Source organism: Myotis yumanensis, unplaced genomic scaffold (assembly GCF_028538775.1).
Source record: "Myotis yumanensis isolate MYYU_CA2020_CCGP unplaced genomic scaffold, mMyoYum1.0.hap1 SCAF_3, whole genome shotgun sequence".
NCBI lineage: Eukaryota > Metazoa > Chordata > Mammalia > Chiroptera > Vespertilionidae > Myotis > Myotis yumanensis.
This window is the reverse complement of record NW_027223754.1, coordinates 55,658,993-55,672,471: the sequence shown is the minus strand read 5'-3', so window position 1 is coordinate 55,672,471 and position 13,479 is coordinate 55,658,993. Positions and strand designations below refer to the sequence as shown.

Genomic DNA, 13,479 nt, shown 5'->3' with positions numbered 1-13,479 from the left:
GTGTACTGTCATTAGTGGTAGTCACATGGTTGTCTTTCATATGAGGATGGTGGTGTGGCATCCAAATAAAATCCAACTATAGGATATATATAGGCTTTGAGAACCATGTGGAATATATATACATACACACACACACACACACACACATATATATATATATATATATATAGTCTAACAGTTTTGTCCTTCCATGAATGGCCAAACTAGTTATTAAGTATTCCAGATGTATAGCTTCAACTCTGATGATCAGTTAGGCCAAGTCAGATAGGCCTTATCTTAAAATTCTGCTCTGGTTTTCAATCTGTGAGACCCACCCTTGGTTATGTCAGAGAAATGAGGCAATTGTCCTAATTAAAATAGAAATTAGCATAACTTTTGCCATAATGAATAATGAAAACCAAACAATGGGTAGTGATACAGTATTGCTGTAATTAGTTAATATTCTACTTTTATTTTTCTTTACTCCATTATAATATTCTGCACAAGATGACAATCTTGTTTTTGATCTACACTAAACACTAAACAGTTCCCAAAGTTTAGACCTTTGCACTGACATTCTGTTCCTTTTCCACATTAAAGAGAGGAAGGCAAATGGACTAATGTGGCTATAACTGCAAGTGAAATTCTAAACCTATTAAACCTTTGAATTTTGACCTATATGCTCAAAGTTAATAAATTACATCAAACCCCTCAACTGACTATTAGATACCTCACAGCACTGTGCAAAGAGCACATTCACTTTTCTGACATCATCAGTGTCTTACATATCCTGGAGGCAAGCAGGAGAGAGAGAGAGAGAGAGAGAGAGAGAGAGAGAGAGAGAGAGAGAGAGAGACTCGTATGTTAGAGAAGGAAAGAAGTTATGCAGAAGTTTGGTTGGGAGTACCTGCACTAAGTTTTCACTTTCTTTTTTCAGACAAACCCCAGAGCATGCTCCAACAAGGCAGAAATTTGGTAGGGCCTTAAATAACATCTCCTCAAAACACATAAATGAATGTTTTAAGTAACATTCAAGCAGTCACTCTTAAATGAATCTCAATATAGAGAACATATAGGTTTCCAAAAAACAAAAATGCAAGAAGCCAGAAAAATATAGTTAAGATTTCCATACGTGTTTAGCAGTCAACTGTGTCCTTGTACTTTGAACCTACCACAATATCAAAATAATGGGCAATGATTTTTAAACTCATGGTATTTATGAATTTTCATGAATTCAGAGATTAAGAACTTGAGGTGGTTATTCCCATCACAGTGCGATGACTTGCAAAATTTAAAAATTCCCTTTAACACACTGAAGAGCACCAGCTGCTTTTAATCTGTTAAGACATAAAAATTTAATTTTCTGTATTCTGAAAATGAATTCCATACTGTTTTTTAGATAAACTCAACATTTAATAGGTTGGAAGCTTATTGAGGAATCCAATTTTCCTACTTATCTTTAAATAAGTATTTATTTTCATCAGGACTTCATAAATACTTAACACAAACCCTTTTCTCAGTATGTTCTACATTCAACCTAGTGAATTATGCTTTACATCCAACTCCATAAAAAAAAATTAAAAAGGAAAATTAGGAATTCCTCGGTCAGTTCTCAAACTGCATGTAATCAACCACTGGTGGAACAATTACAAATGCAAATTCCTAGTTCAGCTGGATGGCTCAGTTGGTTTGAGCGATGTCCCATATACCAAAAAGGTTGCGGGTTTGATCCCCGGTTCAGCTGTGTACAGGTGGCAACTGATAGATGTTTCTCTCACATTCATGTTTCTCTCTCTCTTTCTCTGTCTGAAAATCAGTAAACAGATCCTTGGTTAGGATTTAAAAAAATGCCAATTCCTAGGCCGCGCTCTCAGACTATCTAGAGACTGACTCAGTGAAGGATTCTTACTCTTCTTCAATAAACACCCAATGGGCTCTGATGCTCTTTGTCTAAAGAACACTGAGAACTGCTTATGCAGTGGGAAAAAAAAATCTTAACAGAAGTTCTATCAGTCCATATGGCAGTTTTTGATGAATAAAGCTAGTTAGTCAAAATTTTTGTGCTTTACAAACCTTGCAAACTATCCAATCACAGTGAATAAGACACCCTGTCCAATTTTTCAACATTCTTCTTCCTCTTAGACCATTTTAAGGGTTAAATTTTAAGAGTATTAGGATTGCAACATTCAGTATCCTGAGGTTGAAACTTATCGAGTAAATCATTTCTAAATTATTGTAACCTTCTGTTTTTTGGAGTAAGTTTTGAGGACATTGAAAGTCCTTACAGCTATGTGTTGGGTTAGGAGACTATATAATTCCTTGAAAGCCAGTTAAAAACAAAACATAAGACAACCTGTACTAAGTCCTCTTAACCAGAGGAGGAGCTTTAGAACAGGAAACGAGAGATTAAATAATAATGACAGGTAAATCATTTCCTAGACTTCCGGAGATTCTTGGCAGCAAAAAGTTGTGCCTTTGAAAGAAAAAAATTATCCGCCACAAAGTGACTGATTAATCAAGTGACTTATTACAAATAAAAAAAACCCTTGTATTTGGGCTTGTAGCAGCTTGCTGTGTTTGCTCCCAAAAGACAACTGCAAACACAGACTTATTGTCATGCTGAATCTTTTCCTCAGAGTAAAATTTAACAATTTTCTGGATAATTTGACTAAATAAGACAGGGCCCTCTCACATTGTCCTGTTTGAGTTTGAATTATTAGGCCAATATAGGATGACATTTCATGATACCCTTTACCTGAATCAAAAACAAGCTATGTTTTCCATGTCTTTCCTAACATAAGGAATTTGGCATCATGGCGATTAAACAAATCTTGAGTCTAAAAACAAACAGACTGAAAAAAAACAACAACACATAGAAGTCAATAAAACATTTTGGCCTCACTTACAAGCATGTCTATGTGTATTCTGCATGCCTGACAGAGGATATTCAATAACTGTTTATTGAACTAAATTCCTTTCTCTGGTCTTGAATTAGCTTCATGGCATTCGTTCTTAATGCTGGATATATAAAAAAAATCTAATTGTTAATCTTTTACAGAGACTCCTAAAAGAATCAGTTTAAGATTTAAAACAATAACCACCTTGGCAAAACAAAGGCAAGCCAGCAAATCTACCAAAGCAGATGGTAGAAGAACAAGAGCAATGATATAGCCAGGATAAGTTCCCATGATTAATATAGATAAGTGTGTCAAATGCTCAGTTATTTCTCTCCTGATGGCTAGAATTATCTCTGAAAATCATCAAATCTCCACGATATTTTAAAGCAATAACCACAGATAAAAATAATCTTATAGATAAGTGAAACTATTTCACTGAAATGCTAGCTTTCACATAGAATGTGGTTTCTTTCACTTTGAAAAAAAGGGTGTGGGGGGGAAATAAGACAAGAGTTCTGTTTAATTTCAAACGTTAATATATTTTCTATTTTATATTGAACATTTGCACCTGTAACCCCTCATTTGCAGCAACTATCACATCCTCATAAAAGGGGCAAAATTTGTAAGATGCCTCTTAAAATAAATATTCTTTTTTATAAAATAATAAAACTTCAAATAAATATTCTTTACACTAAACAATATGTTGAAAAAATTAGAAAATAAAGGTTGGATTTTACTGTAACTGTACAATATACATGAAGTCCAAAGGGAAATCAGAGTCTTACAATAAAGGCTTTCTGTAAGGCAAAATACAATCTAAAAACATACTGATTGATTCACATTCTTCCGAATGTACAACATATTAGTATAATATTTTGTGACTGTGCCAAATAGCATGGCACAACATGTTTTTCACAGTTGCAAATATTATTGTATATACAAAAATATAGCACATTATCTCTGGAGAAAACAATGGAAAAAAAGTCATTTGCTAATTTACAAATTTTGCAAGGACTATTCACAAACAAAAAATTTTGCCTAGGAGTGTCTGTTGCTTTAGCTTACGCAACATGTGAGTCCCATACCTTGAGTTCTAACAAGCGTATCAGTTAAAATGGCACATGGACAAAAGCATTTCACTCCAAACAGCAAAGACTATCCCAACCCTCTATTAACAGTGCCAAGATTATAACTGTTTAGTTGGTTGCATATGTGTGTTAAAAAGAGAGAGAGAAAAAAGGAACAATCCTATTACTGTAATATTCCTGATTAATAATGCTATGTTGGTTTTTCAAAGTTCCTGGGTGGGACAGTGGGAACTTTGCAGCAAACTGTGTTTGAGTTTTTACACCGGCATCCAGGCCTATTCACCCGATCGTAACACCCCTGGCACAACTTAAGGCAACCCTTGGCTGGAAGGTAACACCATAAACAAGGCAAAAAGAGAGACATGACGCCCATTGCCGACCAACGTGTACAACAGTGAGACTGGCTGCAAGAACACGGGTTGTCAGCACAGTTGTCCTCGTCATCATTAGAACAGTGATAGAAGAGACCTTTCACACAGCACACACAAGTCCCATAGTCAATCACGTTCTGGGCCGAGCAAAGACACTGCTTGTCGCAGATCCAGTCTGACGGCAGAGGCCTCGGATAGGTGCACTCCTTACACTTGCACTTGCCACAGTCCTCACACCTGTAGGCATGCAGGCCCAAATCTTCCTTGCTCAGCGGCTTAAGCTCACCTGGCTTGAGCTCAGATTTGGGCTGCACCCGGATTATCCCATCGGCAATTGGCCCGGAGGAGAAGGATGGTCCCAACAGTCTCTGTTCAGAGGAGCTGCTGCTGGTACTTGTCCTCGTGCTGCTCCGAGACCCCGAGCTGACCGTGCTGACAGACCTGGACAGAGGTGCTCGTGCAGCAGAATGGACCTGCGAGTGCTGCAGCCTGGGAGGCTGGCGGTGCTCGGGCAGACCGTGGAGTCTCTCGTGCTTGTGCTGAGCAGAGGGGCGAGGAGCAGGCTTGAGGCCAGGTCTCGGGACGACAGTGGGCCCCTCTGTGTACTCATTGGTGTTTCGTATAGCTCTGATCTGATCCAGGGACAGCACGTGTACCTGCTGGATGAGGGCTTCTCGAGGGTCAGGCTCCCCACGCTGTCTCCCACTGTTACGGGGTGCCTGCAGCAAGGGCTGGGACCCACTGCCACTCTGAGCTCTGGCCTCCATCGGGTCTTGGAAGTGTGGTCACTCCAGCAGGCTTAGAACACATCTGAATTCCTGCAGAAACCAAGAGGAAAGAGCAGGTTTACACTCCAGGATACTTCCTACTCTCCACCCACCTGAGTTAACTCTTCACTTCCCACTTCCTCTAGAGAAACAGGAATTGTATCTGAGTGGCAGTGGGAATGATTAGAATAGCCACATGATCGATGCCGGCACCAAAATGTAAAATTTTGGCTGGATATTGACAGTTCTTTAATCTTGTGATGTGTAGTGACACAAAGCTGACTTTGTTTCAACCACTTAAGTATCAATTCCTTATTCAAATAAACATAAAATTTGCAAGGTTTAGGATACCTGTAAAAATTGCAAGGAATTAGAACATAACCATTGCAACGGACTTTTTCAAAAGTTGAACACCTTTTCCAAATTAAGATTATCATGGTCATTTGTCTTTAGCATCAATAAATACAGCCTAGAAATTCTTACTTTAAGTCTGCTTTTACATCAAATACCTTAAACTATTACTTAGCTGGTATTCTGTAACTTTATAAAATCCCCGTATGATGAATATGGCATGCAAAAAGTAAATATTCCTCCCCCAAAGAATAGTTATAAATTTTACAACAGTCATGCACTATCATTCAATACACAGTAGGCACAAAGTTTTAGAATTAAAAACAAATCGATTCAAATCCTGGTAGGTGCCAGGAACACAATCAAGCAAACTCACACAAACAACAAGACAGGAATTTATTTTCAATTTCTCAAATTCAGAGTCAAATATTTTACAGTCCGATTGCCTAGAACTTAAATTCTGTAGCTGACTGTTTTAGAAATAAATTATGCCAAAATCTTAAATGCTGTGCCCATTTCTAAAAAAAAAAAAAAGATTAAAAAAAAGTACTCGAGAACATAAACCGGTTGGTGATAACCGGAAGTGTTTTAAAAATTCAAGTGTCACGTCTCAAATCTATCATTCTGACAAGTCATGGCTTTAATTACAATCTCTCTATAAAAACTACCATCCCTTTTACCACTAAGTCTACAATGAATAAAAACGGGCAAAAGTAGACTTTTACCCAACCTCTGATTTTTAGAAATGAGACCCAGGCAGGTGACACACGCCTCCCAATCCCGCAAAGGCAGAGCTGGAAACCGGATCTCACTCCCCACAGAAAGGCAGACAAGACAACCTTGCCCTCGCTTTCTCGGCGTTTATCAGCTCCATCGGCGCCCCAACACCGTCCCCAGCAGGTGGGACACAGCCGGGGCCCCGAGGGACTCGGTCTCCGGGCGGATCCCCGTAGCCCCGAGGGCAGGCTGGCCCCCCTGCGCGCAGTCGCCGCCGCGAAAGGCAGGCGGGGGGCGGGCGCCTCCGGAGGGTGTGCAGTGAAACTCTGGAGCACACCTCCCCAGCCCTCCCTTTCCAGCTGAAACTCCCCCCACCCCAGGGAGCTGCCTCCCAGATCCCAGCGGAGCCACTCCACCCCCAGGCAGAGGTCACGTAGCCCACCGCAGGGCGTTGCCGCAAAGGCCCGCGCACATCCGGCACGGGCTTCCAGCCCCGACGCCTGGAGGACGACCAGCCCTGCCTTAGACGCACAGCCGCGACACGGAGGTCTAACCCGCGCACACAGGGCGACCCCATCAAGGGGCACCGGTGCGCCTGCAATGTGCACACACTTATATTTCTGAAAATTAAGGAGAAATCACTTTTCAAAGAAAAGACATTTTCCAAGGCTCCGCTGCACGTCGGGCATGCAGGACCCATACCCTTGGGCTGGGAACTTTCCAGGCAGATTTGCTTGCAGTGGAAAGAAGCATCATTGGGGAGAGATTTTTTTTTTTTTAACAAGTTATTTCTGCCGACCCCTGGCCTGTTTCGCAACCGCCCCTCCCCGCCCCCCCGCCCTGCAGTCCCTTCACTCCTAGTCCTGCTTTTAAATTACTTTGAAATCCCCATTAAGAAGTGTCTGATCAGGTTTAGGATTAGGGGGGAAAGTACTTCAGCACAAGGGTGGGGCAAACCGACACAGAAACCACTTTGTAAAAACGCACGAGATTCCAAATTAAAAAAAAAAAAAAACCCAGCAGCGCCTACAAAAAAAGTAGATCAGCCAATCAAAGGGAGAAAAAAACTAGCCTCTTTTGCCACCTATTTTCAGGTAATGGAAAACGATCGCGACCGCTTGATGACTTTCTTCCTGTGTTGGGTCAGCCCGATCTTCCAAAAATAAAAAAATGAAAAGTGTGACCCAGGCCGACCACGGAGAACGGAAAAAAGAGAAAGCTGCACTTCCGATCCGCAGCGACCGGCGCCAGGCAGGGCGACGCTCCCAGCCGCACCGGGCTCTGTCCACACGGGACAGAGGCGGGGGCTCCCCCACCCGGCCCCCCTCACCCCTTTTCACCCGCGGGGTCTCGCTGCCCCCGCGAGGCGAGCGACTCGCGCGCCCTCGGTCCCGCGAGCACCCCAGCCTCTTCCAGGACTCGCCTTCCCCGAGAGGTACAGGTTAGAAATGCGGGCGCCTGCAACGGCGACCTGGAAAACACAGGGTTTCTCTCCCTTTCCTACTCTCAGCGCCGAATTCGGGACCAATGCAGGGCTGGGAGCCGACTCTAGGCGAGCCTCAGCCACCCCAACCCCCCAGAGTGCGGGCGCGTGGGACCGGGGACTCTGCGCGGAGCGCGCTGCAGCCTCCGCCCGGGCAGGCCGAGCCCCCGGCCGGGCAGACCCGCGGGCAGCTCTCAGGATCTCCGCGGGGAACCTGGGAGCCAGAGAGCCGGAGGCCACAGGAGAGAAGCCCACTCCCGACCCGGTTGCACCTACTCCATGTTGCCCAAACCGCGCCGGCCACGGCGCCAGGAGGGGGAAGAGCCAAACGCGCCTCACCGTGATCGCGGCTTTGCACCAACCCCTCTCCGTTGGATTCTCTTCTTCCAGCGAGGTGCAAATAATTCCAGCCCCGATGCAAACTTTTGCCCCTTCTTTCCAAACTCAGCTTCAGTCCAACTTCGGAGCAATCGGCGGGAGTTAAAAAGAAGAGGAGAATCCGGAGCCAAGTCCCCAGCCGATTAACACTCCGAGGTTCAGGGCTGGAGGCGACGACCCCCCCTTTCCAGAAGCGCACGCGGAGTATTTCCTCGTTTTTCTCAATGAACTGGAGGCCGAAGCGCCAACGGCGGGTCTCTCTTCCTGGCAGATGAGCGAATGAGAAAAGAAAACGGCCTTACGGAGACCCTAAAGCCAGAGGGCCAAGCCGAGAGGCTGCCGCCGCGTCCGAGCGGAGGCGGCGCGGGGCCGCGGGCCGGGCCGGGCGGGCGCGGGGGCCTGGGCGCTGCGCGCTCCGCCGGCCCCTCTCCTCCGCTCGCGCTGCGGCGCGCAGCTCTCCGCCGTGCAGACTGGGCGTTGTGGAGGCGCGGCGGCGAGGCCGAGGCGGGGGCGGTGGGTGCGGAGGAGGAGAGGGCGGAGGAGGAGGAGGAGGAGGGTCTGGGGCCCGGCCGGGGGGGGCTCGCGGTTGGCCTGCGCCCTCGCCTTTCCGGAGGAGGCAGGGAGCTCTGCGGCGGCCGCGGCAGCAGTAAGTGGCGTCATGTGGATCCGAGGCGGAACAGAGCAGTTGTTGTCCCAGAGGATATATCGCATCCGGTCCCAGCTCATTGGCTCCGCGGGGCTACATTCACTCACACTCCAGCGCCCGCCAGCGCTCCGAGCCGCAGGAGGCATTCAAAAGGGCAACCGCGCCGCCCTGCGAGTCCCCAGGCAGGTCCTGCCGCCCGGGCGCCGTCACGCGGGGCGCCCGCGGGGCCGGCTGGGCACCCCGGGGTCAGTTTATCTAGTTTCAAGGAAACCCTGACCCTAAGATTTCCCCAGGGGCCATGCGGACGAGCCATAGGCTCGGTCTGACTTATGGAACTTTTTCCTCCCCCGCCACTAGGAAAAGGAATAAACATTTAAAACTGATTCGGGCCACTCAATGTTAGCATTTAAAACAAGTTGCAGGTTTTAAGACTATTGCAGAATCCATTTCAAACCCACCTCCCCTCTTCGGATCCCCCTGGAGGGGGCGACGGGGAGAGGAGAAGGGGGAGGGGAAGGGGAGCGGGAAGTGAGGTGGGAGGGCTATTGGTTTATTCTTTGTCTACTGGATTAACCCGATTATACACCAGGCACCAGCACCCACCGCCTCCCCCACCTCGGAGCCGAGTCCTAGAGGGACGGAATGCAGATTCGGGTTTCAAGTACCTTCTGCTCTGGCCGGGGATTTGGGTTTGATTGTGTTAATTTGTAGTTTTTTTCGGTTTTAATATTAGATTTTTATTTTAAAGGGGTGGTTAGCTACTTACATGGAGGCTTTTTGAGGATCTCTCTGTTTTGTTTTACACAATAGCTGGTGGAAGTTATACAATAAGCCTTTTTATAAATAGTTAATTCAGTCATGAACACACGATTACTAAGGGCCACATCACGGGCTTCTGAAACGGGAGGGGGGCTCGCCGTTACACAGCAGATTTCCTCCTCCACTTACCCAGGACAGTCATCCTTCATTTCCTCCTCTTCTGTGACCTAGAACACTTCTCAAGAAGACCCTATTGTCAATTTCGGTAATATGGACTGCATTTTCCTACTTAAAAATGTAAAGATAGAAATGCATACACACGCACTGCTCTAACTGCCGTTCAGTTACTAAGAAACGTGCTTGCGTGAGTACCAGTGAGAAATCACCCCCCCCCCCCCCCCCCCGCACACACATACACAAACTCTTAATATTGGATTCAAGTGATTTACAGAATGTTTTTACAGGGAAGTACGATTAGTACTTCCGAATAGCACCTGCGATCGTGCCCCCGTGTGGAGCTAGCCGGTGCTAGGAAAACGTGGTGCTTGATTCCCCGGGTTGGGTCCTGCTCCAGCCCACATCCGTTTGCAGCCGCCCTGGCACTCGCTGCCCGCTCCGAGCTCTCGCTCTCGCACGTCCCGGGCGGGCACCTTCCCTGCCGCGCGGCGTCCTCGCCCTCCCTTCTCCATGTTTCGTTAGGGCTCTCCCCCCCTCGCCCGGGGTTTAGAACCAGAGATGGCAGGGGAAGTGCCATGCGTTATTTCCGGGCGCTGGCCTACGTGCCCCCCCACCCTCGGGTGAGGGTGGACGAGGCTCGGTGAGAGGGCTCTGCCGCGTCCGGGGGCTGCAGGCGCCGATCTACCGCGCCCACCCTCCCCATGCCAGCCGCTCCTCCGACGCCCTAGTTCTGAGAGCCTCCGGGTGACCGCAGGCGCCGCGGCACTTACGGCGCGTCCGGCCGCCAGGGGGCGCCCGCCAGGCGCGGGGCTGCGGCAGCCTTCTTCCCCAAAACTCTGGCGAGGTTGCTTTTACTCACAAAATATACATTAGGTCAGCTGGTTCAAAATGGAAAAAAAAAAAAAGTATTTGTAACATAAATTGCCATAGCAGGTAGCTTTCCCTATCATCTCCTCCGACACATTCCGTTTGGAATGCGAAATGAGGTACCTGGGTTCGGAAGAACTCCAGCCTTTACCAAGAAGAAGGAGTTGGGGGCCACAGCCAGCTTGTGCAAGTCTGGTCGGAACGCGCTGCCCAGCGCCCGCAGCAGAACAGGTGAAAGAGATGTCTTCTCTTCGCCTCTTCAATCCCCTGCCCCCGAAGGCTGCTGCTTAGAAGACACTGTGCCCATGCTATTCTCCCAGCGCTGCAGGAACTCTGCGAAGACAGGTTGTTCTGGATCAAAGCATAAAATGGAATTTTAAAAAAGGAGCTTCCGGCTGGTTAGAGCACCTTATATTTTTATCAAGTCAATAGGGAAGAAGCTAGGAAATTATATTTATCTTTCATGAGCTAGAAGGAATCCCATGTAATCTAGCTCTCCCCTCCTTCCCCACAGCCTCCCACTTGCTGGCTGGGAAAACATTTAACCTATAATTTAAGCACGAGGTAAAAACAGAAATCTGTTGGATTCTTTCTAATTTACTCCTTACTATTTATTTTATGTAGAGCAATTATTATTTTTCAGACATGGCGTATAAAGCAGTATATTGTGCCTTCAAAGTTTACTTAGGGAGTTATAATCCCTAAGAGGACTTATGTTTATGTGTATGCATGTGCATGTACACACAATGAAGCGTTTGGTGCAGCTCTTGTAACGAATTCCCAAGTTGATTTTCATGTTGCATTACAAAATTATGACTGGGATTAATTCTGGATGATTCTTTGGAATTATGAAAGAATGTTATGCAAAACTTGACAATGGAGTCCATTTTCAAATGTGTTGTGGAGACTTCCAGAGAGGCAGCCCCGATGCCTGAATAGGTGTTGCCATTTGTTCAATGTTGAAAAAAATCAAGTCCATGGAAACTTATGCTGCACCAAGTTCTCCAAATTCTGGGGGTAACATGCCTACTTAGTCCTAACAGTTGAACAGGATTGTGTGTCATACATTTGGGACCTCAGCCTTCATATTACTTTCTATATTCATTTATTTGGATTTACTTCCTTTTATAGCTATAACTATTCTCAATTTATTTATAGTTATTTTTTAATATATTTTTTATTGATTTCAGAGAGGAAGGGAGAGGGAGACAGAGATAGAAACATCAAAGATGAGAGAGAAGCATTGATTGGTTGCCTCCTGCATGCCCCTGACTGGGGATTGAGCCCACAACCCAACCCGGCATGTGCCCTGACTGGGAATTGAACCGTGACCTCCTGGTTCATAGGTTGACACTCACTCAACCACTGAGCCATGCCGGTTGGGCTTGTTTGTTTGTTTATTTATTATTTTTATTTAAAAAATCTTTATTGTTGAAAGTATTATATGTCCCCTGAGGCAGTGTACAAACCTATGTGAATTTTGCTTATTTTTTATCTTTGGTAGAAGACATCAGGATGGACAATGAGGACATGCTTTTTTACCAGTAGGTATGTCGTCGGCCTAGTTAAGTCAGATATTTTCAAGGTTGCACTTACTCATCTAAGCTTCTGATTTATGTGTAGTAATAGGTGAATGTAGCTTTAAGCAACTCTAGTTCCAGTTTCTTTTTGAGATTGACCAAATCACTTGACCTTACTGGGTTCAGAACCAGTTTTGATAACCAAAGAGAAATCTTGCAGTGATATGATGTGTTCTTTTTTTTGTTTTTTATTTTTATTTTTTGTTTTATTGCTTAAAGTATTACAAAGAGTATTACACATGTCTCCTTTTTTTTTCCCCTTTGACCTTCCCCCGGCCTCCCCTACCCCCCAGTGGATATGATGCGTTCTTGAAACAAAGAAGAATTAATAGTCATTGATGATTTGGTTATTTTGTTAGTTTTATAATCAAGGAAATTTATTTATCTATTCACATTTAAACCCAGCCTAGAGCACACCAGTGTATACTGTTTCTAAGAATAGCAATTTAGGTCTTTCAACCATTATTTCTCCTCAGATCTCAATTGCAATAATAAACTTAATTTATGCAGGGACTCTTCTGAGAGGGACCTTCCTTGTCAGGGCTGACCAGCAGACTCTGAGCAATGGATGAATGATTACTCTGACACAGGTTCTCTGTGAAAGAGAGGGCTAAGGGACTGCCTGGCTAAAGGAACCAGACAGCCTCAATTGCCTGCCTTGTCAGGCTTTTATTGTAACAGCAGTTTAAGATAAAGTTTATCTTTTAGATACAATCAGTAGGATAAGTAATCTTGAGGGGATACATGTGTCTGCAGTGTCCTTTAAGCAAGGACATTTAAAGATTAAGCATAAGGATTCCAGTAAACACCCGAGGGTCTGCACGTGCACAGACATGTTTGGAAAGGTCAAGGAACAATTAGGGGTGCCACCTTCAGTTGTAATTCTGGGAAACAGGGCAGGCCGCCTTCAGCCCACTTCCCTTTTCAGAATGTCCTCCTTACAAACTTTCTAACCAAGTCTCCCATGCTTCACTACACTTCCTCAATTAAAGGGTTTTCCAATAATGGACCTTTTGATTTGGCAGCATTGCGAGTCATGTCACTCTTTGAATTGCTTTGATTTTATAAATTCTATTGATATTGCCTCTAAGAGGGAATTGGGAGTGGCTGCACTAAAATATGCAAAGGAATTAAAAATGGACCACTTGAGTTCTTATCTAGGGGGCTTGGAGAACTGGGAACAATTTATCTCTGCATCTAACCTTTATTCCTAACTCAACTCGGTGATGTCCTTTATTCCAAAATCAACTTGGGAAAGATCTGGAGTTATCCCAGGGTAAGAGGAGTAGTCTTCGTGGCTCCTGTGGGTTTAGTCTTTTTCAGAAATCTTACATTCAATCTTGTGGTTTTTATTGGTTAATCAATCTTTCTGCTAGATCTATGCACATTATTACTGAAATTTATGCAAAATCAGATGTG

The 13,479-nt window shown here is 45.2% G+C and overlaps 1 protein-coding gene across 1 annotated transcript; it reads right to left on the bottom strand.

Moving 5' to 3' along the window:
* Window positions 1-4,036: 4,036 nt before the first annotated feature.
* SPRY2 (sprouty RTK signaling antagonist 2) lies at window positions 4,037-8,707 on the bottom strand. The gene is made up of 2 exons (XM_070408870.1): window positions 7,993-8,707; window positions 4,037-5,153 (listed from the first exon to the last, which is right to left on the bottom strand). Exon 2 carries the CDS (start codon window positions 5,100-5,102, stop codon window positions 4,155-4,157), a length of 948 nt encoding a protein of 315 aa, XP_070264971.1. The 5' UTR covers window positions 5,103-5,153; window positions 7,993-8,707; the 3' UTR covers window positions 4,037-4,154.
* Between the last annotated feature and the right edge of the window lie 4,772 nt (window positions 8,708-13,479).